This window comes from Athene noctua, chromosome 16 (assembly GCF_965140245.1).
Source record: "Athene noctua chromosome 16, bAthNoc1.hap1.1, whole genome shotgun sequence".
NCBI classification, from domain to species: Eukaryota; Metazoa; Chordata; class Aves; order Strigiformes; family Strigidae; genus Athene; species Athene noctua.
The window spans coordinates 7,117,860-7,144,399 of record NC_134052.1 but is presented as its reverse complement, the minus strand read 5'-3'; the positions used below and the strand labels follow the sequence as shown (position 1 = coordinate 7,144,399).

Here is a 26,540-nt window from a genome sequence, read left to right as displayed (position 1 = left end):
CAAATTTACCAGAGCAGTGCAAAGACAGAGCAAAGATACCTCCAGCAGCTCCGCTCCTGGCAAAATTTCCTCCAATCTTGAGGGAATTTTCATCCTCTGGAAACATGGCAAAACTGACTCTGTGCTACTGCTTTCTCATCCAGGTACTGGTCAGAGTGCCCCCTTCCAAGGACTAGCACATTCTGCCTGTGGACGTGGGGACCAAGGAGGGGGGGTGTGTGTGTGTGTGTGGTATCTGGGTCCACATGATAACGTGTCTGTTATTAGACTGGCATTGCCTCATATCCTGGCAGCTCAGAGGCTGTCGGGGTAAGTCACTCTGTGAATATAACTGTGCTTGCAGACAAACTACGGCTATAATCAGCAGTGGGCTACTTGGGGCTGCAGTAGTTCATTTTCTACTGCCAAAGGCCAGACTCCCTGCTTCTGGCTCTACTGATCATGTAGCTCAGTGCACCTGTGAAATAATTCTATTGTTCCTTAGGTGTTTGGATCCAATTTATACGTGTAAGCATTTTCCAGATGCTCTATTCCTCCTGTGACTTTTGTCAGATTTAGTATACAGAGAGATTATAACGTCTTGTTCTTCCTAAAAATACTGAACTTGAAGTATTTTGTGTAGTAAGTTTATTGTCATCAGATATCTACAGCTGAAATTTAGATGGGTGGGAGCAAGCCATTGTTTTTTGAATTTGCAATGTTCTTTGAGAAACTGGGGGAGAAGTCATTGTTTCTGCTACAACATCATCCAGTAAATAGTTTGGGGAAATACAGCTTTTCTTTTTTCATCAGTATTTTTCCTTTGAGAGATGTTTCAACTTCTTCCTTTTGTCTTCATCTTCCCAATTATTTTCAACATTATTGTAAGAACAGAGGGGAAGAGAGACTTTCCAAGTCCATGTTGTCATTGAAGCTGTCTCTTTGCATAGGGTAACTTCGCTACATTCAGACTTTCTTACTCTAATTACCAGGTCTCAGTTATGGAAGAAAGGGGGAAGGCCCTGTGTTGTCTACACACATACACAGACTTAATGTTTTCTTCCATGGATAATAAAATATCTTTGACATCTGAAACAAGTGGGCATAAAACGTCAACTCCATACTCAGAATTGCCAATAAATTCCAAAGTGAAGGTGTGCTAATAAGAGATGTGTGTGCTGCGTCCTCATTGTCAGGAGACAGAGAGGAGGAGAATTGTTTTGAGCAGTTCAGTCAGACGTAATTGGAAGTGATAGGATGAAATTGAGCAAAAAAGAAATTTAAGTTGGACATCAGGAAAAATTGCCTAACAATCAAGTCAATTAGAGTCTGGGAAGGGCTCTCAAGGGAATCTCAATCCATCTAACCCCTGCTCTAGAGAATATGTCTTAGTAGTCTGTCTAGACAGCAGGAATAGTGGGAGATGAATGTGCTTATTTGAGGATAAATTGTCTCTAAATATGGGTGCACCCAAATGTCTTTTCAGAGTGAAGCAAGACTAACTTCTCAAATGACAAATGGGGTTGTCTGTTTGCTGGTGATGTTCACAGCTCTGCATAGTAAGTAGAATGAAGCCCAAATGAATAACATACCGCTGCCTTGGGGGAGTTTATGGTATACAGATGGAGTGGTTATTTAGCAGATCTCTCCTGATCCTGCAGGACACTCTGTTATTGTGCATTTAACATATCTGGAGTGTTCAGCGCAAAAGGTGCATTTTCACATGCTAAGGCAAAGATGAAGAGATGTCTGGGTCAGAATTAGGTGAAAGCTGGCTGAAGTCATTTGGACGCTTTTCTTTTGACTTAAGTTTTGGCGACCTGTTATTCCATGCACAGAGGAGTCTGAGCAGTGCCAGGGAATCTGAAGTGTGAGCAGGAGATGAGAAGTGCAAATGGAGGACAAAGACTCAGAAGGGGAGTGAATGAGACAAGGACAGACCTTAGAGTAAAGGAGAGGTAAAGAAAGCTTTGAATGTGAGATGGAGAATTTGAAATCCTGCTTTGTGAGCACGCAAGTTTGTGAATACAGTTCTGTCGCCACAAAATGTTCTTCCTTTGCAAATCTCTGTCACCCTCCTTGACCTATAATCGTTTTGATAAGAGAGCACCAGGATCATGGAGATGAGGCTATTCATGCTGTTTAAAGCCTTGTTTCAGAGTCCATTATGTGGGATATTTTTGGCAACACTAATATATGTAAATTCTTCTGAGTGCAGTGTGAATCTGTGTGTTGCCATGTTTTCTTTTTCAGTTAGTGGGGTTTGGTCTGTGTTAGTTATTTGCATCCAACAAAGGGTGACTGTAGGCTCAGATGAAAGAGCAGCTCAGCATTTATATTCAAGGATTTAAAAGAGATGAGCTCTTTCTTCCCACATGAAATAAAAAACATTTATCCTAGTACCTAATGGCTTCCACATAAATTTTTTCTCTTCAGTGCAGTTTGGCCTTTCATTCTAAACTGGCTGGTAAGTGGAAGCTGACCCACTTTTATCTGGCGGCCTGCATTAATGTGCTTTTGTGGAACCAATTATGATATCAGCATTGCTCTGTAGAGTATTCCCAGCAACTCCACGGTATCATAACAACAGCTGCACAAAATCTCCCTTCAAGTCATTTGCCAACTTTGTGCACGTTTGTTAAACATGCAATACCTGCAGCACTGCTGATTGCTATAGGGAGCTATGCTGTACATGTGGGAAAAAAAAAAAAAATTAAAGTTTGTCTTTAGCAGAACCTGGCACAGTACAATAATATTGCTAACTCACGAAGAAAAATAGTTGTCTGAATTTGTTATTTCTTTTTCAAATCCTTTTTTATTTTCAAAGCTATATTTATGTGCAAATCTGATACAAATAGAATTTGCCTTTAAATAGCATTAAAAATATCATTTTATAGGACAGTTTTTTGTAGGAGAACATTAAAAATACAATAATTTGCACTTTGTTTCCTTAAGATGTTCTGCAAATGAAAGGTTTGATGCGCAGTCTTTCCTCTGATTGCTTTGTGCTGTACTGGGATCATGAAGGAATATTCTCCTTTGTAACCAGCATGAAGATACCATAAGTAAAAGCATGTCACTTACTCAGTTGGTCTCCCCAGTTCTCTGACACAGCATGGCATAGCACTGATGAAAAACTGTTCTGATCCATGTGTGCTTCCCTACACCAGGTCACAAGCAGTACCTCTAGATCATGTTCCTGCCACCATAATCATCATTGACTATTGCTTAGTGCCACGGGTGGAGCAGTAGAAAACATTACTTACATTTTCTCCTTTTCCTGACCTAGGAAACTAAGTCAGGTTTTGTAATGAATTTCTTTTAAAAATGGGAAGAAAGTTTTTAGTCTGTCTGTCTCATGTGGTTGTCCGGTTCTTTTGTACCTAGCAGAGATACCCTGAGGTTACTAAAGAATTTAGGTTCTGTTGATAAGTGAAGCATATCAAGCCAGCTAGAGTCCAGATAATGTTCATAGCTCTTTAGGCAGATCTTTGGAGTTCCTGAATTCCAGTGCAAGTTGCACGTGCTCAGCAACTTTAGGGATCCGGTTCTTAATCTCTGATTGCAACAAGAACTGACTTGCTGATAACTTCATACATTAAAAATGTTATCAGCCCTCAAACTGATAAAATTAGGAGGCAGCAAACCATGAAAATTAAAATCATGATGATTTATTAAGGTTGTTATTCAACGATTGTATTCCTTATCAGGAATTACAATTAACAAAACTGTTTTCCTCCTTTAGCCAGAAATAGCCTATAATGACTACCAGAGGCTATTTTACTTTGGGTTTTTTTGCTTGTTGCTTCACAAAACCAAGAAATTTGCATTTCTCGTTAACTGAGATTTTTAAACTCTTTGTCATTACAGTAGTGGTTGTTGCAAATAGCTTGCCAAAATCAATACCAACATTTAATAAAAAAACCCCAATTTTTTAAATATCCTGATATGACTAGCAGTGGAGTTCAAAAGACAACAAGATGGAGGTCAGAAGACTGGCTTCAGTCTCAGAACTTTTATGTACTCGATGTAGGACCTCAGACAAATCAATTCTCCTTTTGCTATTGCTGATTTTTTCTTCCACCACTAATGTAATTTCTGCTTATGCTGCACTCCTTAGCTTCTGCAGTACCTTACACAGCAGCTGGGACCATTTGATACCACAATCCAATTATATTAATAATAAATGAATTATATAATTTTAATCTTAAATTTAGCTGAATACCTAATTTTTCATTTGCATGCTAGTTAATTGTCCCACCTACCTCACTTCAGCTACAGTGTGTGGCATTAAAAAATCCTCCAAATTTTCTGTCAGTAAATTGTTCATCCATCTTAAAACTGTAAGGTTTGAGTGATGTAGTGTGTGACAACTGAAGTGGAGCTGAGAGCCCAGAGGTCCAAATCTCCAAAAATCATGAGTCAGTGTAATGAAATAATGTCCAGTTGGAATGAAGACTGGGCACTGCTATTTGTGTACCGATGACATGAAATAGAAGAGACTCATCCATTGCCTCTGGATGAGTTGCAAGAAGGTAGAGAGGCAGGGGAAAAAAACCAACAAAAATAGTAAAACATTAGGAACATAATGCCTGTTGGCAAGAGCTAAGGAACGGGGCATATTCGGTCAAAAAAATAGCTGAGGAGAGAGGAGTCTGCATGAATTGAAGAGATGTTATACAGAAGACATGAGCCAATTATTTTCAGTCAACAAGAACAGAGAAGTAGTAATGTGTATGAGACAATGGGAAATTCAAGTTGACTATTTCCTAAAACCTGTAACATCTGAGCAGTAGGACAAGCTGCCAGCAAAAGCAGCAGAACTGCCTCTTGTAGAGAAGGGGCTTGTGTGTCTCTGGATTTTGCTGGTTTGTCCTCATTAGCCCAATAAAAAGATAACACCAGGAGCAAACTGCAGCGAAGGGGAAGAGCTAACTAAACTGTGATTTCAACTGTTTCATACGTACTAGCTAAACTGTAACTGTACTGTTTCATACCAAAAAAATGTATCCAGACTACTCATAAATCAGTTTAGACTGGAATTTACAGTACTTCTAGCCTTTAAAGCAGTTTGCTTCTAGCTTGCCATCCAATGTGACAGCAAGGATGGGGTTCAGAAAACATCTGCATAAACTGAAGATGACAGATATTGCTGGTTTTGTCAGGTTGCTGGCAGGGACAGAGGACTTTATTATCCTGCAAAAACTTTGATTCCTAGAGCCTATATTCCTAAAACTGTTAGGGAGGGAGCCTTGCTGGCAGCTAACTGATCAGGCAGTTTCACTTTTCACTTCTCTGTAAAAGGGAATGGAATCTCTTTCGCTTAACAAAAAGAGGAGCTGATGAGACACAGCATGATGATTTAGGGCTCAGCTCTGAAAGCTGAATGTTTCAACTGGAATCTTTTCTTAGCAAGGCTTGTGTGATCAGTCCTTTTCCCCCAAAGAAAACAATGTCCATTGAGAGAGATTCACTGAGAGAAATTAGTGAATTGTAGGAAAAAATCCTACAGGGAAGGTCATGGCTATTTATTTCTGATTGGGGCCTCAAATAATGACTTTGAATTAACATCTGTGATTGCTGTAGCGGTAAGAAGACATTGATGCACAATAATGCAAAAACCACTTCATGGTGATGGGGGTTGTGAAGGAAATAATGGGTTTTTGACACACAGAAAAATACATGTCTTTTTCTGCCAAAGGGTCATTTGCATGTTCAAGGTGAATGGTGTTACTGGAGGGAGACAGGGCATCTGTTCAGTCTGCAACTGCTGCTGTTAGGATTCATGTTTCATAGATACTCGAGTCCTCATTTACTCTTGTTGATACGTATAGCAGGTAGTTTGGGCTGGAGGGGAGAATATATGCTACAAACTTGTCCTTTTTTTTGCCTTTGCAGTGTACATTTGAACAAGATTGCTGTTCAGTAGCACTAATTTTGCTGTTAACTAAAGGCCAGACTCTTCTGCTCTGCGCACAAAACCAGCAGCATGTGTTGTGCAGCGGGAGGTAGGGTAGAGGCTGGAGTAGAAGTGTTAGAACAAGCCCAGCACGGTAGGTGGCAGAAAGCACAAGCACAGCAGCTAGCTTGGCCTGCCTCAAGATGGTGGGAAGTCTCCAGCTGGAACAGCTTTAATGATTAAATGAGGTGTCTGGAAAGTTTTGCACAATGTGAGCTTGATGGACTTCAGGACATATTGCAAAAGCCATTTATCTGATGGCTTCAGTAGCTGTTCTGCAAGGCTTACCAGGAGGAAAGAAATGGTCTTCCTTTGGAGTTTTGATATGAGCTAGGGTGAAGGTTGTGGGGGAGTCTGGGTTTTTCACTGACATGTAGCTTGTGTTAAACGGCCCTCCATGTCAGAACTTAGCTCTTATGAGATGTTATGAGCTATAGAACTTGAATTAGGAACACATCTTTTGGCCTAATGGAGAAAAGATCTGAAAACTCTGGGGCAGGTGATGAACTAAGGGCACTTTGTTTTCTTGACTGGTTGAGTTAATCTACTATTTATATGTAATTATGTTTTGCTGCTGGATGGTTATCATTTGTACCTGTGAGCCAAAGTATCTCTGGGGCACTCTAGAGTTCTTCATAGAGGGATTTAATTATTTAGCTGATTACCTCTTATAAAATAATTTAGTTGCTTCCAGGGTTTGACACAGGTTTCTGCATGATGGTATGCTGTGCACTAAAAACCAATTTAAAATGCCAGAATTCACAGTGTTTAAAGCTTCTTGACTGTCAAGCAAGCGTTTTCAGTTTCCTTGCAATTACTGCCCTTTTTCTCTTAAGTTTGAGAGCATCCTGTAGAAGTGACTGTGACTGATAATAGCCGTGATACTGACCTAGGGAATTTACATTTGTACCTACAGGCAGACCCAAGGATACGTTGCTGAATCCCAGACACATTCACACACATTCCAATATCTGTTTTGGGAAAAAAGAAAAAGGTTGAAACTTTTTTTTCCACACACACCCCACCACCCCCCCTCCATGTTCAATGTTTGCTTCTGAAGTCATTTATGTAGTTCTGCACTGCAGTCATTCAGCAGTGGGCCTGTTAATGCATACAATGTGCCCTTCCAGCAAAGCCTTTAAGATGTTTTCACTGTAGCATATATACTGCCTTGGAAGGATTTAAACGGCACCAAAAATTAAAGGATTTTTTCCAGTTCACCTGGAGGGGAAAAATGAGCATCACTTTCTTGACAGGAGATGAAAGAAATAGAGAAAAAATATTTTTGGGCCACACATGAGAGCACTTATTTACAGTAGTTCTCACCATGGCATTTAACTTGCCCTCTGTTGAATCTTCATTTTTCTTGTATCAGACACCTACAGCGCAGAGCTCTACTGAGCAGAAAATGCAGTTTGTTCATATATTTTTGAAAAATAAGATTCAGATGACTTGAAATGGGAGACAGCAACAAATATTTTTACATCTTTTCTTTCATTGTGAAAAGAAACCATTGCTGATTCCACCTCAGTCTGTGTATCAGTTAGTGTTAGGCATTTATAAAAAATAAGAATAAAATTAAGACTCAGCAATTTATTCTACAGAGGTTATTTTTGTTCTACACCTTGTCTGGGTAAATGCATCCTGCTTTACAGATCAAGACAGTCATACAAAGATGTCTGTTTCAGATGTCTTATTGTCAGTATCTTTCACTGATTCCTGTGATTCCTTGTGCTGAAAGTTAAGCCAGGTTTATCTGCATCAGTGCAAGGCTTGGGTTGTACAGGAGGCTGGGCGCAGTATCTGCACCTAAGAAGTAATTATAGCTCAGGAGACTTGGCATCCAGTTGTCTGAGGAAATAAGTGGACACACCATAAAACTCTGATTGTTTTAAATCAGAGGATCTCCTGTGAATGTAGATAAACCCACTGTAACTGGCCCGTTCACTTCTGACTCCTGTTAAATTCTGTATCATAAAACACAGTGATACTGTTTTCTTACTATGCTGTCATGCAAACAATGGAGTGAATTTCAATGGAAAATATAGGTTTTGTTGTCCTAGCCTGGGCATACCTCTCTGTGGGAGCTGAAGTGACTGAATCTCCCTTGTAGAGCTGCAGGCTGCTATAAAATGTCATCTCACTTGGGAGCTGTTGCTGTTTTTCCTTCTGTTCTTTTATTTGGAAAATTCTCAATATTCCAGTGAGTCCTGGAGGCACAGACTTAGGATTTTGTAAGAGGGAAAAAGAGGAACGCCTCTCAAGACTCAGCAAAAAGCTGAAGTGTTTCCGAGAGATTCTGTTTAAAGCAGTTAGCAACTGCTACTGTGAGGGGTTTTTTACATATCTCAAAGCCTAGCTCTGTAGCTAGTGGTGTGTTGGTAAATAAAGGAGTAGATGAAATTATTTTGTGATGTATCTGGGAAATGGGTAAAACTTCTATGCCAGACTGAGGACGGCTAAACTCCCTTGCCCTTAGCACAGCAGTGACAGCAGCACAAAGGGAGCTATAAACAAGTTACTTCAGGTTTTCAGTAACAGAAGGAATTGGAGATTAGAGATGAGATTTTCCCTAGTTTGAATGGAAGAGGGAGGAGCTTCTCACTTCACAGGCATCCAGTGCAGCTCACCATTGCTAGTCAAGCCCAAGGGTGTTGAATGGGAAAGCTATTAAGAGAAACACTCAAGATGGAGATAAACTCGTCTAACTCGGCTTCCATGGCTGATCCAGTTCCCAGACCTTTTAAAGGTCAGGGAAGCGAAACAGGCACTTCTGCAGGGCAATGCTTTTTCTTATCTCTTTTATATGGCTCTTTTAGGATGAAGTGAATTATACCCTGGAAATGACTGTTCCTCTTCAACTGTAGAATGAGTCTAGATAACCAGCTCAGACCAGATCTTTGCAGTAAAAGAGTCCACAACTTGGATAAAAACATCCCACCATCAGGGGTTTGAACTAGGAAAGAGAAGGAGATTGAAAAGGTTTGTTCCCTTCTTGGAGAGTATGGGATGGGGCTGAGATTATATGCAGGCCTGGAGCTTGGTGGTGTCTTAATGGCGTACTAGTGGCATGTACTCCTGCCAGCCTGACAAACACACTTGATGGTAGGCAAGGATTGCTTTCAAACCTGTGGATAAGGCTTGAACATCCTTAGTTGATGCCACAGTTATGCTTCTGAAAGTTGTCACTTGTGGCCTCCATGTTTTTAGCCGTAGTGTTGATTTTGTTAAGAAATTCCCATTGTTCTGCCTCCAGGAAACAAAACCAAAACAAAAAAGAGAGATTTTTCCGAAGAGTTCCTTTTTTGTCTGGAAACGGAGTATTACGAAAAATCTGTTTTGGTAGTAGGTGATAGATGAGCCCTAGCTTACTACAACAAGGGATCTCTGATAGATCACTGGAGCTGACCATTAGACAAAGCACAGTTGGGGCAGAGTTTTAACGACTAAATTTTTCTTCCAGAAATGGCAGTGTGTGGAAGATGCCAGTGGAAAGCTCAAGCTACACAAGTGCAAGGGAATGGCGAACTTGGCAGCTGCACGTAACAGCAAAGGCACCTCCAATATTTTGCCCAAGTATTACAACAGGAATAGTGAAGACTGTAATTGTGAGGAGAATGAATATAAGCTGAGCCATGTTGGACGAAGAAAGAAACTTTTCTCCAAGAAAAGTAAGCGAATGCACTGTATCTTCTGTCTGCTGTAGAAAACCGTTATGAGTTTGTTCAGTAACACACATAATTGTCTGATTTTTATGGACATTGAATTCTGTCAGCATATTTTACTGTGTATCTAACTGTGAAACGGCATGCCTCATATTGCACAATCAGATTTGAAAATATCTCTGTAGGAAGAGGAGTGTTTTAATCCAAAACGGGGTCCTATATTTCTGTCTTTCAAAACTGGGAAATGCAGTACACACCCTGAAGTGGCAAGTAGCACGTGTTACATAGGCCATGAAACATGAACAGTATTTTACAGCAAATACTCCATTTTTCAGTAGGTACTGGAATGCTTGGAGCCGTTACTGCAGTAATTTATTTTTAATAAGGATGCATGTGCTTTGTTACAGAAGCTGTTTGCTTCTAACATCCTTTCCTTGTGCTCAGTCAGCAGAGACAAGGCTGACTTTTAACCAGAGATCACATCCGAAGGGGATGACTCTGTTTCTAGTTTCCTTGGCATAGATGAGGTGCTTTTTCAGAAAGCCTATTTCACTGGCTCTTTGTTAAACCTTAGTCAGACTAACATCTATATTTGAAGTATATAGTCTAATTATAGATTAAAGAGGGAAACGGCAGTACAGAATTATTATTCACTTGTAATGTTTCTTTCGTCTCACTCCACAAATACAGAGCCTTAATTATTTAGCAGATTAGTCTTTCTGTATAATGACCTGGCACAAGCTTCAAACAGAGAGTTTAAATTGATTTTCTCCCATTATATTTGCCTTGCAAGCTGATTAGTACCTACTAAGCTAATTTTTAGTTGAAAAAAATTATTGGTTCCAGGATGAAATTACTCAACTATACTTGCTGTTTAAATATGTGGCACAGCAGATAATCTTTAAATAACACTAGAACTTGCAGTTCAATTAACTTCTCTTTCTTTGTTTTTTTCTTTTTTCTTGAAGTCACGGAGAAGAAGGTTCAGTCATGGGGGGTTAAATAACAGGAGTAGATTGAAGGCATTTATATAAGAGGAAAACAATTTAAGTGAGGGTAACATAATGCTATCTGATGATACTTAACACTTACTTAAGTACTTTTCATCAGTGTCATGCTTCCAAAGCATTAACTAATTTTCACAACATCCAGAGAAGGTGGTTAAGTGTATAATTACCTTTAGTTTATGTATGGAGGACGTTGAGTCAAAAAAGTGGAGGTTTCTCTCTAGCAGAGGAATCAAAGTAATGGGTTTTGCCCTATGTTCTGCTCAGAAGAGGCAGAGTTTATACTTTATTCTTCAGCTCACTTGCCTTGTTGAACCATAAGACGTAAACTTCAGCAGTGTAAGATATGATCTTGTCAATCATGTTCCCATTGCTTATGTCTTGAGTAAAATAATTGACTCCACAAATGCTTTGTTTTTCCTTCTGCCCACATCCAGGGTGTGACATACAGTGGAAGAGGTTAGCTTGGACTTATTGACATAGACTCTTTGATTTTGTGTTGGCTGTTCTTTTACATGCACTTACCTAATAAATCCCATGCTGAACACAAATGAGCACAAAGCAATACAAGTCATGGTAACATCCCAAGGTTTCTCTAAACAGCTTACCTAGAAAGCTGGCTCACGGGATTGTGAATGGTAAGGACGTGACCTGGATGCTCGCATATTTGGATTTTTATGACCTGTGAGACTTGGGATAAAGTGCAGTCTGTCTTGGGTTTGCATAGTTCTGAGAGCATCTTTGGGGTGTGCTATGCACAATTTGATGAGTGCATGGGATCATACTGTAGATCTACTTGAGTGCCAGTAAATGCTCTTCATCAGACTGAACAGTAGCTAAATAGAAAACAGAAGTTTCAAACTGGACTGGAGTCACATCCACATTAATGCTTTAGTTCACAGCAGTAGTGTAGCTCTGAAGAAAACACCCTGATCATTCTCTCCTATCATGCACAATAGAGATGGATTTGCAGAGAGCAAATTTGATGGATTCTAATCCACAGTCATTTACAGAAAACTAAATTAGATGCCCTGCTTCCAGGGTGCATCAAGTGTGCTGCAAACCCCGATGGGGGTATGAGAATTGGTTTTTCAGAAAGATTAAAACCAATAATATGTAGTAAGAACATGTGGTCTAAAAGACCTGTCTAAATTGCTGACAAAGGGGCTGGAGCACCAAATGTTTTGATAGAATAATTAGTTTCTATTGTAGACATGGTCTAGACCCACTGTCAGGTGTACCAGAGCAATTAGTAGGCAACAGTTTCCTAAACTGAGTAAATTCAGTTGTGAAACAGGGTCGTGTCATGTACATGCCATTTGGTCCACTTAACAAATACACAACTTGCCTGCAAAGCTTTTACATACTAGAAACACATCGCATTACTATTTGGTGTATCTGGGTTAGGAATGCTTGCATTTCTGTGTCCTCTTTTTTTTCTTTACTATGCCTTTCTTAGAAAAATAAAAACAAAACAAAGCTTTGCAGTAGAAAAAAAGTTTAGAGTAATAGTGAGCTCTTACAGTCTTTGTCTGTGTTGTGGACTATTATGTTTTTCTTGCTGTGGATTTGATCTCCTCCTGTGATGACCAAGTGCATGTGATTAAAGGAGTTATTAAGCTGCATGTAGAGAAATTATGATAGGCCACAGATTTGTAAACAGCAAACAAATGTGTACAAAGGGACTAGTGCATTTTTATTCCAATTTTCTTGTCATTCATTTTTCTTTTGAGATAGTCCCAATACTGGAGCAAAATGACCTTTTTGGTTATTAGAAAACAAAACCCAACAAAATTCAAAACAAATTTGAACATCGGTTACTTTAAAGATAGTGGTTTTGAAGTATAATTTTTAATGGCAGTTCTGAGGAGCTGGATATAAGAAAGTTTTTCAGGTTGGGTTGTTTTTCCTCTTTGAAGTATCTAAGGTCTCAGATTCAAAATAAGATTTCTAGAAATCCCTAGGTACATAATACCCAAGAAAAAGCACCTCCAAACCTTTATCCATATTTCTAGACACTTCAGATATTTTCAAAAATTTAACTTCAAAGTATCTAATTTTACTTTGGTGTTACAGAAAAAAATGCTTCTTCTCTATAAAATTCTGGAAAATATATAGATGCTACTGGGAAATGTCAGGCAGGAATTCCTGAGGCTAGTGGTGGGTATTTTCCTCACTGCATGTGTAGAAGCAGAATCCTTGCGTACTGCTTTATTCTGTTGTCATTATGATACTGGAAAGTACATCAGAACCAAAATACCTACACAGAGTGTCACCAGGGGAGACCAAGAGTTCTCTGTCTTCTGCAGTGTTCCCACTGAGCAGTCATGCTCCTGCTTTGGGGGAAATGCCAGACAGTGTAGTTATAGTTGGTTACAGTCTTCTCAGTTATCCCTGAGAGAACTATCATTTTCAAATGATCTCAGTGTTAAATCATGCATTTTGTGGCCGCAAAATAAGTAATAATGCTTGAGGGTGGGACAGTTAAATATAAACCCAAAGGCTGGGCATGTTTATGTCAGATATGAAGTTTATGGTTCTGTAATACAACATTGCCTTGCTTTATGCAACTGAGTAATATTTCTGGATACTGTAGGTCATGCTTTCCTAGGCAGTGTTGAAACCTGAGATTTCTACAACAAACTACAAGAAACTACAAAAAGATAGTTGTAAAAAATCAGGTGTGTTTGAGTCTCTAGACTGCCTGGGGAAATCTGGGCCAGAGCAGTGTAGTTAGTTCTTTTCAGGCTCCAACGAAGACAAGGATGCTTGTCAGGTGGTCCAGGAAGACAACTCTGGATGAGTGGGCCTCTGAAACGCAGCTGCCTTTCTTAGGCTTAAATTTCTTCAGACTCCATTTCCAGACCCAGTTCTGACGCAGTTTTTGAGCTGTACCATCTATAAGACAGCTGGCTTCTGTAAGACCGGAGAAGAGGAGGCATTGGGACTCATATTGCTTCCCAAAGCCAAACTTTACTAACTTGAAAAAGAGTATAGGTGTTTTGGGCCCAATATTTAACAGCACTAAATCTACTTTGTTTGTGGGTTGTGTACACAGGTAAATGAATTGGAGAGAAAAGCTTAAACCTGGGGGAGGATCAGCTAATAAGTAATTAGACATTGGTATTTATGCCTGCAGTGCACTTTTCAGGTGGGAGAGCACAGCACAGATGGATATTGATCTTACGAAATATTTTAACCACTTCCTCCAAAAATAGTGGAGTTTGGTTACTAATCACAGTGCTGAGTCAGCACATTGTGATAAAATGATACAAGTAGTCCCTTATGAGCCGTCTCAGGCCAGACCAATTTGTTCACTGTAAGGCTGGGTTAGTTTGGCTGCAAAGGAGGAATAAGTCCTGGCTTCTACTTCTTCAGGGACGTGTGTAGACGACAGTTCCCTGCAGCTATCTGCAGAGGTCCAACATGCTGGATTGGTGTATTAGACTTGGAAGGAAGGTAAATTGTTAGTTGGCTGAGCTTAACAAGATGAAATGAGGGAACAATTAAAGAAATGGGAGTTTATACTTTGAATATAATTGTTAGGGTGTAGCTTTCTGGAACTTCCTCCTGCTTCTGAAAAGGTGGGAGTTTCCTTCTCATTTAGTCAAACATTTCCTGAATGGGTGCCTGAAATAGGGTTGGTCTTTCAGTGGTGGAGTTTTTTTGTTGGTTTTTTTTTTTTTTTTTCCTTCAGCAGTGACTCACCTGGCTTAATATCAGCAATAAACTTTGAGCCACAGGTGGAAAATGTGCAAAGCCAGACAATCCAGCTGGTATTCTACTTCTGTGTGTGGCGCTGACAAGAATATAGTGCTTGGACCAGTTTCAGGTGGGAGGAGATGTTTATTTCTCTTCCCACAGTCTGCAAAATGGCTTTTGAGACCTTGCAATCCATTTGGAATTAATGTAAGGCTTTTTGAAAAAAGTCACTCTGCGTTAATGCCAAAGCATGCCAATTGACAGGAATATTTCTTTTGTCAATTTTGGTTGTTCTATGTCCCATTCCTTTTTTTTTTTTTTTTTTTCCTGCTTCTTTTGCTGGGGAGATTTTTCCCATAGAGGAAGTTGGCTTTTCTGTGGAGTTTGGGATTGCAAGATCAGACTTCTCATTTAGTATGTTGGTTGAGTTTTCCCCTTACCAGATAGCAGAAGGAAGTCCCATCTCATGAGATGTGCTGGGTGTTCCAGTGCTGTGTGAGGGAGAGGTGACCAGAGGAGCTGGGGACTTGATTGTTTCCAGTAATGTCTTGGATGACTCCAACCCTCACATACAGAGCAAAGACTCAGGCCCTGGGCAGGGAGGAGATGAGAGACTATGGGACTTAGGCTGTACTTTTTTCTCAAGGAATGAGATGATTATTGCTTCATGTAATGATACTCAGCAGCCATTGGCAGTGAGCAGGAAATACGGTCAGAGATGGACCCCATCATACAGTAGGGATGTTTAGATATGGATTTAGACTCTATAACTAAGATATATTTGTGCCCTCCCAGACCAAACAGAAAAGGAGCTCTGGGGTTTTGAGCTGGGACAGAACTTTGGAAAGCTATAATGGTGAAAAGATCAATGAGAATCTTACTGCATAGTGACAATTTGTAGCAAATGTCTCATTTTGCCTTTTGGCTGCAAATGCAGAAGCAAAGTCTAAGGGAGTGCATAGTACTGGGGGGTGGTGCTTTGTGTAGAAACTCACTGAACGGTCTGTGCATGAGGAAAGTAATTGTAAAGAAAATAATTAGATGTGGATAAATGTAAAGTTTCAGATGTTAATCCCTCCCCCAAAATTCAAGCCTCTTACTTGAAGAATGAGCATAGAATTGAGGAAAGTCTCAGGTTGAACACAGGGAATACTTGGGACAACTTCAGGGAAGTGCTGCAGGAATCCTGGCAGTGGAGCATGGTGCGGTGACAGTAGAAAACAGAGAACTCTGTGAGGGTGACCGAAGACTGTCGCGAACTGCCGCGGTTAGTTTGTAAGGTCTTACTGCCATCTAGTGACTCTTCTAGGGAAGAGCACAGAGTGTTTGCTCTCAAAGTGATACTGGACAAATGTATTTTCTTTCTCCCCTGCCATCCTTGTGCATCTGCATTATATCTGCCCCCTCTCTCATGCCCTGAGGTATCCATCTATCCATGCAAAAGGCAATGAAGCAGCAGCTCAGAGGACAGCTGCAGCAAACACCATTTGTCATCCAGTTAATTCCAAATGTCACAGTAGGGGCTGGTCTTTTTCCTCCCAAGAACCACAAAAAGGACCAAATTGTAACATGCCGTTTCTTCCCCTCTTAATCCTTTTGCTTCCTCTTCCCTGCAGAATACAAACCAAGCTATGTCCGGAATCGCTCGATCCGTTCTGTATCTGTTGAGCTGGATGGAGCCGTTTATACCTTGGGTTTAGAGGATGGCTACCAACCTGTCTTACCAAGGAACATCACCAAGCGGCACAAGGTGCAGAGGGCTGTTCTTCGTGAGGAGGAAGATAAAGACATGGGGGAATACAGTGGCACTGGGGGCCTTGCAGAGTACACAGCCCCTAACCTAATAAAAGTGACTCACAGGTGAGTGCACGGGGTATATTTCTAAAGGCTTTTGCTGCTTAAGTGGCTGCTTTACCTAAATGAGCATGTTAACTTGTGATAAGCATATTGTGTCCCTTCTGGATACTCAGTCTAGCTTCACTAAAATTCTTACTCTCATCTGTACAACAGCTTTTGGGTTTGTTTTTGTTTTGTCATGTGTGGTGGGGCATGAAGTTGCTGGAGAAGTACAGCAGTGCTTTTCTGTGTTCTGCACTTGGGAGACAGCAATCACTGATGAGTGTATGCTTCCAGTGAGGAGAACCACAATGGCTGTGAAACCGGGAAAGGCTCTACCCATGGAAATGTCAGTGTGCAGTGGGTAACCTGGCCTGGCGGAAGGCCAAAGGCTCTAATTGGAGTATGACCTAGTTTCATGTCATTGGTTGATTCGCATCTCAAACACCAAATCAGTCCTAAGGGAGGAAGCAGCCTCTCAAAGGAAAATCTATATTATGGATGAAGTTGGATGGACCAGGAGCATTGGGAAATGGAACATATTGAGAGAGAGGTGAGGGAATTGTCTGGGCACTCTAATAGCTAAAGATCTTTTCCTCAGCGTGCAAGTCTAGGGACTGATGATGTATCTTCGACTGTACTTAATTAGCTTAGTCACCATTTCCGCTTGTGAATTATCAGGAAATCCAGCAATCATTATTGATTACATGCTTTAAATTGTTTAATGACTAGCTCATGTAAACATGTGTGAGCCAGTTAGCTGCTGCTGAAATCCGAGGTTTTCCATTTGACTGCTGTTTACAGGGTTAGGGAATTGCCTAACACGAGGAGACATAGCTAGGTTGGCATCAGAGAATTGTGCCCTCTCACCCCAGCTTCATCAATGTTCCCATAAATGACCCATAAATCACTATTTGTACTTTTCTTCTGGAACAAGTTAAATTGTTTTTTGCTGCCTTACTGGGTGAATCCCAAATTCATATAAGGAACTGTCAGAAGGTTGTGCATAATGCATGAGGAGTCCCCAAGAACACTTGGAGAAAAAAAAAAACAGTGGGACAACATGCATGAGATAGTTTACAGAAAATAAAGGAGTATAGAAAATACTCAGCTTTAATTGAAGCAAACAATCAAAAATTACTATATGGTATTTGCTGACCCCCCAATAAACTTCTCAGGTAAATTTGTCAAGCTTTTGTTCATTTGTTTGTTTGTTTTTGAAATAATTTTAAAACCTGGATTGCATTAGAAGTTAATGAAACAGAAACATGTCAGAGGGTATCTTGCTTTTGAAGTCAGGGTGATATCTTGGAAAAAAATTTACCATTTTGTGGAAAGCAGCAAAATTTGCTCCCCCCCCCCCCCCCCCCCCTGCTTCTTCATGGTGTCATAATACATCTTATAAAGAAGTGCTTTATCTTTGCCCCTACCCCTGTATTACTTAATTATGCATTGGGAAATTGCTTCTGAGTAACATTTTCAGTGCTTGCTAGTTAGTAGAGATTATTTATGTAGCCAGCCTAATGAATAAGCAAGAAATCTGTGCAGCACAACTTACATACAGAAATTAAGGAGTCAACAGGTTCTGCTTGATAGGAATATTCTCCTTTAATTTCTCTGCTGAAAAATTTCCATGGCAACAACTCAAACTTCTTTCCTGGCTCATAGCACACTCATACTCTCTTGAATTAACATTGTTTTTTTGAATTCTGCATGTCATTTCCAATCTGGCTTCTCATCTGTCCTGGAGCTGTGTTATTAAAACCAGCTGTTTGTGTTGCTCTGTATATATGTATCCACTAAAATAAGTGTTGTTTGCTTTTCCATGCCAAGGTGCTATATCCTGGAGAATGATACTGTTCAGTGTGACACAGATCTGTACAGGTCACTGCAAGCTTGGAAGGACCATAAACTTCATATTGACCACGAGGTCAGTGATGTTACCAGTCACACATTTTCAGTGTGTGTTTTTCACATGGTTTTCTGTGGCTGATGGGATCATGCTGACTGTGTTTGTGTCTGTCTGCCTGCCTCTGGGTATATTTGTCGCTCCCTGGAACACTTTGAACTTGCTGGCTGATTTCAAAGATAATTAAGTTATTACAAGTTTGTGAAGACAAGATGCTGACTGGAGGAAAGAACTGCCAACTGAAGGGACAGCTGAGAAATGTTATGAGATAAATGAGAAACTTTAAAGTGTCCTCATCCTGGGAAAAAATTCATCATCTGGACCATTTTCACATTTTACTGGCCCCGCACCCCAATGTACCTCTCAAAACCAGGCTTTCAACTCTCAAACATAATCCCAAGGAAAATTGAGCTTCACTAGTTTCTGTGCTTCTAGAATTATTTATTTTGCTTACTTGTGTTTAACCCTTGCACTATGGAATTGAATTAATTTTCCTTAGGCTTGTGTATCTGAAGAATCCGGAGATAATTTGCCTATAAAACTTAATCTGATATTTTGTCACTAATATTGAAGAATATAAGTTCATACCCTTCACACATGTTGTATATGAAAGAGGCAGTCTTCTAAGGACAGATAATGGTGGATCAAATGCCGAAGGGAAGCATAAAGGATGTCCTGTAATCTCTTACCAAATGACAGGAATTCACAGCAGAGTCCGATGTGAGAACATGTTGGCTCCCTTTTATGGTACAGATTGACACGTAGCAAGGCAGATAGCAGAGCTAGATACTGAAAAACTGACTGGGTTTAAAAAAAGGGCAATTTCAAGATCACCATACTCTTCCGATTCTTTTTTCTTCAGAAAACTGTATGGAGTGCCAAAGAAGATGAGAGCTTACTTCTGTTGTGTTCCTGATTTAGGCTCACAGGGCTGGATTTTTTGTATTTTTCTTGAACATTGTCCTGTCTATGCTTCAGCAGCCATGTGCTTCCACTAAACTTACAGTCACTGATGTCTAATGGTAGTTTTGCAGTGACATTTTTGTCCACACTGGATTATTTTGGATTTTCTGCTGTGTGAAGAACCAAGGTAGAAGCCTTGCAAGACCCATCAGAGTGGAACTGGGCCATGCTGTGTGTGAGCTTAGGCTGAACTAAAGCATGAGTTTCATTTACTGGGGGGGGGGTGGTGGAAAAAAAAAAGCAGATAAACTGTGTGGGTGGCACAATTAACTGCTAATCCATATCCAGTGTGGCCAGATGTTGCTAAAGACTGCCATGCAGAATGACAGAGCCTTGCTGCTTTTCATTTTCAGAAGCCCTGAAGAGGGGACTTGAGAGCACTCCCTCCCCATCCCCTTCTCAGGTTCATAACAGGTTGAAATTTAAGGGCTTCATTTTCCTTCGTGTAACCTTGCTCCCCTTGCAAATGTGCTGTAGAGCACAAGAGGAAAATCCCCAGTGCAACCAGTGATTGTCTGCCTTCCCCCAGCACCATGAACTGCTTTCACATCAGTAATCAGAGCAGGTGAACTGTACCAGCGAGGCTTCCTCCTGCTCGAGTTTCCTTTTGGAAGGGTGGAGAATCTGAAAATGCCCATTAGTGGTGGGAGTCATGGGAGGTGGTGAAAAGGACGCATTTGGTGGTGACAATAGAATGGGTTTGAGAAGGTTAGAATAAGACTAAATCCTGCCGTATTTCTTTTAACCTGTATCTTTATGTTTCTTTAGATTGAAACTTTGCAAAATAAAATAAAAAACCTGAGGGAGGTGAGAGGTCATCTGAAGAAGAAACGACCTGAAGAGTGTGATTGTAACAAGATAAGGTATTTCTTGTGTATTTCAGAGTAATTATTTGTAGCGTGTAGCTGATGCGTGTCTTCAGCAGAGATCAGGATCTATTTTGTTAAGTGGTTGCCTACTCACCCCTGTGTAACACCTTCTGGGGGAGTTGGACCACTGCAGAGGTACAAGGCCCACCTGCCAGGCGGGGGGTTTAATTACCTCTTTGTCAAGTGATGATGTAACAGGATGCGTAACATGTCTTGTAAACCAGTTAGTTACGCTCTTGTGCTGAAGATGCTGCTGTTAGATACCAGAGATTAATATTTTAAGCAGCATGCTTTTTCTGAAAACTTTCCACAAGGGCAAACTGTCAATATGGTGCGGTGTTACACAAATCTGTTTTTAAAAAAATAGTGTGTAAAGCGTATGGAATAATAGGGTGGGGAGATGACACAGTTTCTTCCGGCTGAATTTTTTCAAGGCTGGATGCATTATCTCATCGAACACAATCACTGCAATATTCAGCAGCTATGGCAGAAGCAGGAATTTAACAGTTGGTGCAGAGTTACTGTATCTGTGTAACCACCACTGACTTAGTGCACAAGATATTTTCATCCCCAGTGCAGATAATTAGTGAACTTTAAGTGCACCAGGCAATATTAAATAATGATTATGCATGAAAGTCTCTGCATAGTTGGTTTCTCATAGAGCTGAATATTTGCCAAATGGCTGTAGGATCAGCCCATGGTTCAAGCAAGAAGGGGGAGCAGGCAAGCTTTTGCTCTGCAAATAAGCAGAAAATCTTTCCAAAACAAATGTTAACCTAAATAGAATTTGCCCCTGAGAAAGCTGTTGAGAAAGAAACCAGGAGCAGCTGCTCCTCATCATATTGATCACAGAGCAATCTCTGAGGCTGCTGTGAGCCAGGTGGCAGCAGTAGAGCAGCCACAGTGGCAGCAGTGGTGGTGTGGGTGTCACAGAAAGAGCTGTCCTTGAATGGACTGAAAACCACAAAGCAGCTGTTTTGTCACCTCTGGCTAAAGCAGCTTTAACTACATAGCCTCTGCAAGAGGGGCATGGATACTTCTCTGTCTCACTGGTATCACACAATGAGTTTTTGAGCCTTGGGGGTGCAACATACCCTGCTTTACAGACATGAGGTACATAGTCCTTGTGGCCTATGTGGATTCTGCAACAGATCCCTGAAACATGGAGAACACCAGGGCTTGGGTTATGCTAACCCATCCATGGAACCCATGGCAGAAAGTGTTGAAAATCTTCTTTTGTTAATTTGCTGTAAGGATCATGTTTAATAAAGCTCCAAGTAGGATTAATAATTTAAAATAGTTGTTTTGTTTTAAAGGGAATTTTAGTCTGACAACTGAATTCCGATGTAACATGTACTGAACTTAAGTTTGTCTTTGCTGAAGACAGAAAATACTGCTACTGACTAATGCTGTTTTGTCTTTTTTTAATTTTGCAAACTACACTGAAAGGAAATTTCTGCAAAATCTTACTTGTAAGAATTTCTGGACACAGAGCCAGACCAGCAGCCACCCTGCTAGGATGTGTATGACTGCTTACACCCTCCCTATCTCAGACTATATTAGACACTGCTGTTGCTGGGGCAGTTCCCTGCATCGTGTTAAAGTTTTCCTGAAACTCTAGCTGGTAACAACAGGAGGAAAAAGAACAACCCTACAACATACAATTGGCATTTAAATTTTTTAATTCAGAAGGAAAATGACAGAAAGGTGGTATGAGCTTGTCATCACCTGAATAAATTAGTGAGTATTGAGTTGAAGAAATGTTGTAATTGAATAAAGTCTATCGATTTTATCTGTCCTGTGTAGGGAAACAAGAACCAGGTGACAACTAGAATTGAAAATTGTAGCTGGAATGCATGGCTACATACTGCAATACAGTGTTAGAGCACCCAGTGTCACGGTGCTCGGATGAGCTAAGGAAAGAAAGAGGCACAAGGCTCAGTGCCTGACGCAGCTGAGCAAGGCTGCTTTGTATTCATCACATACATGAATAAATTGAAAGAGGAAGCAACACTGCGTTAAATCTGCTTCAAATCCAATGTGATAGTGTGGTATGAATGGTGCAATTGTCTTTCTGTTGTTCATCAACAATGCTGTTTTTATTTTCCAGTTACCATTCAAAACACAAAAGCAAACTGAGGCACAAGGGATCTAGTCTTCATCCTTTCAAGTAAGTGAAGGCCTGTTCCTTTGAAAGAGGAAGTGCAAAAGACACTAATATTTGGTCCATGCACACCAGTGACAAGCTAAGCAGAAGGAGTATTTCATTTGTCCTGTATTAAAAAGAATAAACACACAGACACACCTGGGCAAGGCACTAAGCCCATGTTGAAATGCTTGTAAATTCTGAGATAAGGTTCCTGGTCGGGGAAATGTCACATCACAAACTTCAGGCAAGCCAAAAGCTCCTTTGGCTTTTTTTTTAGTGCCATTGAATTGCAGAGTCATCCAGAGCTATCTGGAAGAGAAGCCATTTAATTCAAAAATACCGGTTCTTTCTTTCCCTCAAAGCAGCTTATTTTATTAGCTGCTTCATTTTTTTTAGGTGTGCTCAAGTATAACAGAGTCTGCATGACCCTAATGTTTCGTGTGTGCAGGAAAGCCCTACAGGAGAAAGACAGGCTCTGGCTGCTTCGGGAGCAAAGACGAAAGAAGAAACTGCGCAAACTGCTTAAGAGAATAAAAAATAATGACACATGCAGCATGCCTGGTCTGACCTGCTTCACCCATGACAACCAGCACTGGCAAACTGCTCCCCTGTGGACACGTAAGGACACTTTAAACTAAGTAAGAGGTAGGCGTGCACTGGCTAGGCTGGGCAGGATGCTGGGTTACTACAGGTTATCAATAGCATCAGTTATGTAGCCAAAGCTACGCAGCCTTCCTCAGACCAAGTAATCTGTGTTTCAGTGTTGGCATTATCCTTGCACAAAAGGCAAAGGAGTTAAACCCAACAACAACTGCACATAAAAAACCTACAGATACTGTACAATTATGTGTGGTATCTCACTGTCTGGAATGTTTCCCAACCAGAGATGGGGAAAGCAACTAGCCAAGATGTTGTTTAAGTTAGCCACGTCATGTGTAGAACAAGCAGCTGATGCTGGAAGGCATTCTCTGCTTTAGAGCCCAGGCGTGAGAGAGTAACTGTCTATGAATAAAGCAATACCATAAACAAAAAGTAATTAACGGTGCCTAAAGCCAGCAGCATGTAGCTTATGTCTTTATCACTTTTCAATTTGCAGTGGGCCCTTTCTGTGCCTGTACCAGTGCCAACAACAACACATACTGGTGTTTGAGGACAATCAACGAGACTCACAACTTCCTCTTTTGTGAATTTGCTACTGGATTTTTGGAGTATTTTGATCTTAATACTGATCCATATCAGGTACCTGATCATAGAACAGCTCTAGAAATACACCATCATTCCTTATTGATGATAATTTGAAGTAGCACACCATTGGTGCAGGAAGTGCAGTATGGTTTGGCATCTGTTACAAATAAACCACATGGATTCCATATGTGAAAGTTACCAAACTACAGATCAATAGTTACTAACAAGAATCCCTGTTTATTGCAGCTAATTAATGCAGTGAATACGTTAGACAGAGACGTTCTCAATCAACTGCATGTCCAGCTCATGGAACTGAGAAGCTGCAAAGGGTATAAACAGTGCAACCCAAGAACCAGGAACATGGATCTGGGTAAGTGCTTCCCCTGTTACACTCAAACACTCCCCAAAGGAAATGGGGCTCTTTCTTACCATTATGAAACTTCTATCAGTCAAAAGAATTCTAGTGTTTGTTCATGAGTTATGTCCTGCTGCAGCAGATGGCCGCAGTTTTGTATTTGTTCAATTTGAGTTATGTTGTGTTTCTTAAATGAAGAATGGTGCTTAAATAGTATAGTGAGGGGTATTGCTGAGATGCAGGGGAAGGAGGCGAGGAAGAAACAAAACTGATGAAAGAGGGAAAGAATACCCCAATAGCCACTTCCAGGTTCACAGACCCGTAGGACAACTCAAGTTGGAAGGGACTGCTGGACTTCATCAGTCCAAACTGCAGCCTAATGCCAGGGCAGCTCTGAGGTCACACCAGGTTACTGGGGGCTTCACCCAGTCCCATCTTAAAATCTCCAAGGACGGAGACTGCACAACCCCTCTGGGCAACTGGTTTGGCACTTGAATTTCAGCATTCCAACTGAAGGCTCCGTTTTTCGAAGTGTTTCTAAAGACAATGCAGTGCATGCAGCCTTGTGGGAAACTGGCTTAAAAATAACTTTTTCAGTTAAAGGACACTGGTGCTTAAGCTGATCAGTTTTCCCCTACCTGTGTTACTGCAAGGTAGCTGTGAAATAACAAGTCTAAGAAGGGTTGCATTATGCTACCAAAAGATTAAATTCCAAGAAGCAAAAATCAGCTTTTACTCTTGTTCTGCGTTTCATCTTTTTCTATCCCTTAAATTTTCTCTGGGTCTACTCAATAGATCTGGTTTTTATACTGCTTGTGACTTTTTTTTTTTTTATGGTTAATGATGGTGGCAAACCAAAAGGCACAGATACTTGTATTTCTTTTTAAATTGCATTTCTATACCCCTTAGGACTATTAAGTTGACAAAAGAAATGGTATTTTGAAAAAAATCATAGTCTTTAGAGCTTGAAGACCCCCACCCCAAAAATACTGTTATCTACCTGAGCCCTCCAAAGCCTGAAATATTACCTCAGGTCTTATTCAGTACATGCATCACACAGAGCTGTACATGTTGAAATCAACAGGTTTTGGCATTTAAATACACTACTAAAGTACACTGAAACTTTTCTGTAAAAGATATCTATCCCAATTTACACCCTATTCTACCCAGAATAAGGAATTAAATACAAAAATAAAAGCTCTAGTTAACACATATGAAAATATTTGTCATGGCAATACATGTTTATCTGTTAATACTAACATTGTGCCTTACCTGATACCTTATACCTTATTCTGGTGCAGGCAATGGTTAGTAACATTGTTCATTTTTTCTCATCTAGGACTTAAGGATGGAAGCTACGAGCAGTACAGGTACATTTTTTAAGAAGTTAAATTATTATTCTTAAGTACTACCTTCATGCTCAAGGAGTTAGGAGTGTGGGAGTGGGAAGCACACGGACAGACACTGCCTGGAATGGCATTTCCAAGCTCTTTCCATCCCAGTTACTTCGAAACACTGGAGCTATTTCTGTTTCAATGTTACAGCATGCTCTAATCTTTGTAGTCAAAATTCAGGCTTCTCCCTCTTCGTTTTCAGACTGTAGTGCTGGTGGTTTTCTTGGTGATGGTTAACTTTTTTCTCCTTTTGCTGCTTGAAAATTAGGCAGTTTCAGCGTCGAAAGTGGCCAGATGTGAAGAGACCATCATCTGCCAAGTCACTGTGAGTTGGGAGCAGTTCACAGAAAGCATTTAGCTTTTACTCACCTTTCTTTCCTTCACTTCTCTATGTGCATGCAGCACCTTTTCCAACATCATCATCTATTCTCATGCAATACTTAAGTGGGAAGTTCTCTAAATTATGCAAGAAATATGATACTGCCATCATTACAGACAACTACTGCTGTGCATGTTTTCTGGGAATCTAGGAGCATTAAGGTCAAGAGAGTTTTAAACTTGAGCAAAAGTGTGGATGCTTAGTTGAACAGAACAGTTATGGCCAACTGCCACTAAAAATTAGAGACCATTATATTGGGTTTGTCTAAATTTAAACTTGTGGCAGCTACCTAGTGGTGTCACACACCATCCAGAAATAACAAAGCAGACTGTAATTTCTCAAGAGTATAGAGTATCATGTATTTTCTTGCTATTTATCCAACCACAGCCTTGTGTTGTGAGCTAAAAAAGCAGGTTAGAACAGAAAGAATACAAGACAGCTCTGTACGTTTTGTTTTATTCTCTGACATTATACTAAAATCTAAGATTGCTTTTTGCTTACTTAACTGCCCTTTAAAACTTGAAGATGATACTCAGTTCTCAACTTGTCAGAGCCCAGAGGTGAAATACAAACTTAAAGACATGAAAAATCATTACCTTTGCCATGCCAGTTCCTTTCTCTGAATCTCCCCTTAAAAAGGTCGAGGCTTTAGATCATTAAAAATCATAAGGTGCTCTCAAATTGTGCAAGTACCTGGATAGGCACGGTCTAGCATTCTCAAGGAATTTGCCCAAGAGGATTTGCTCATTGAGTGGTAATATTTGACTGGCTATAGAACCAAAACAAAGCTAGAATTAACGAGTTACACGTTTCATACAGGATAAAGTTTCAAACACGGATTGTTTCTGTCATGTACCACTTACTCTGTTTTTATAGGCAGTCCACAGTGTTTCAGTTGTTTTTTCCTGCATGGAAGCATTAAAAATTTATTTCAAACTACTTTCTACTAGAATGTTAAACACTAACTCATCTCTGTTTTATTTTAAAGAGGACAACTGTGGGAAGGATGGGAGGGCTAACCTCCCCCAACCACTGCACCTCCGTGAGGATACAAAGTGGCCAGAACTTGAATCCATGTACAGACTAAATGAAAATGTGTATGACTTCAGAAAGAATTATAATGTTAGCCTGGAGGACTGGATAAACTTTGAGGCTGAAATAGATAGAATGTTTGCACTGGTGAGTGAAT

At 40.4% G+C, this 26,540-nt stretch overlaps 1 protein-coding gene across 1 annotated transcript in view; it reads left to right on the top strand.

The window, feature by feature from the left end:
- The window catches only part of SULF2 (sulfatase 2), a 68,855-nt gene extending 42,346 nt beyond the window's left edge, over positions 1 to 26,509 (top strand). The window contains exons 11-21 of the mRNA XM_074920408.1: positions 9,402 to 9,609; positions 15,929 to 16,172; positions 17,982 to 18,078; positions 19,789 to 19,883; positions 22,000 to 22,059; positions 22,487 to 22,656; positions 23,135 to 23,277; positions 23,470 to 23,593; positions 24,918 to 24,948; positions 25,241 to 25,297; positions 26,340 to 26,509. Of these exons, the coding sequence (XP_074776509.1) occupies positions 9,402 to 9,609; positions 15,929 to 16,172; positions 17,982 to 18,078; positions 19,789 to 19,883; positions 22,000 to 22,059; positions 22,487 to 22,656; positions 23,135 to 23,277; positions 23,470 to 23,593; positions 24,918 to 24,948; positions 25,241 to 25,297; positions 26,340 to 26,370 (1,260 nt within the window). The 3' untranslated portion in view covers positions 26,371 to 26,509. The remainder of the gene's footprint in view (positions 1 to 9,401; positions 9,610 to 15,928; positions 16,173 to 17,981; positions 18,079 to 19,788; positions 19,884 to 21,999; positions 22,060 to 22,486; positions 22,657 to 23,134; positions 23,278 to 23,469; positions 23,594 to 24,917; positions 24,949 to 25,240; positions 25,298 to 26,339) is intronic.
- Positions 26,510 to 26,540: the final 31 nt, after the last annotated feature.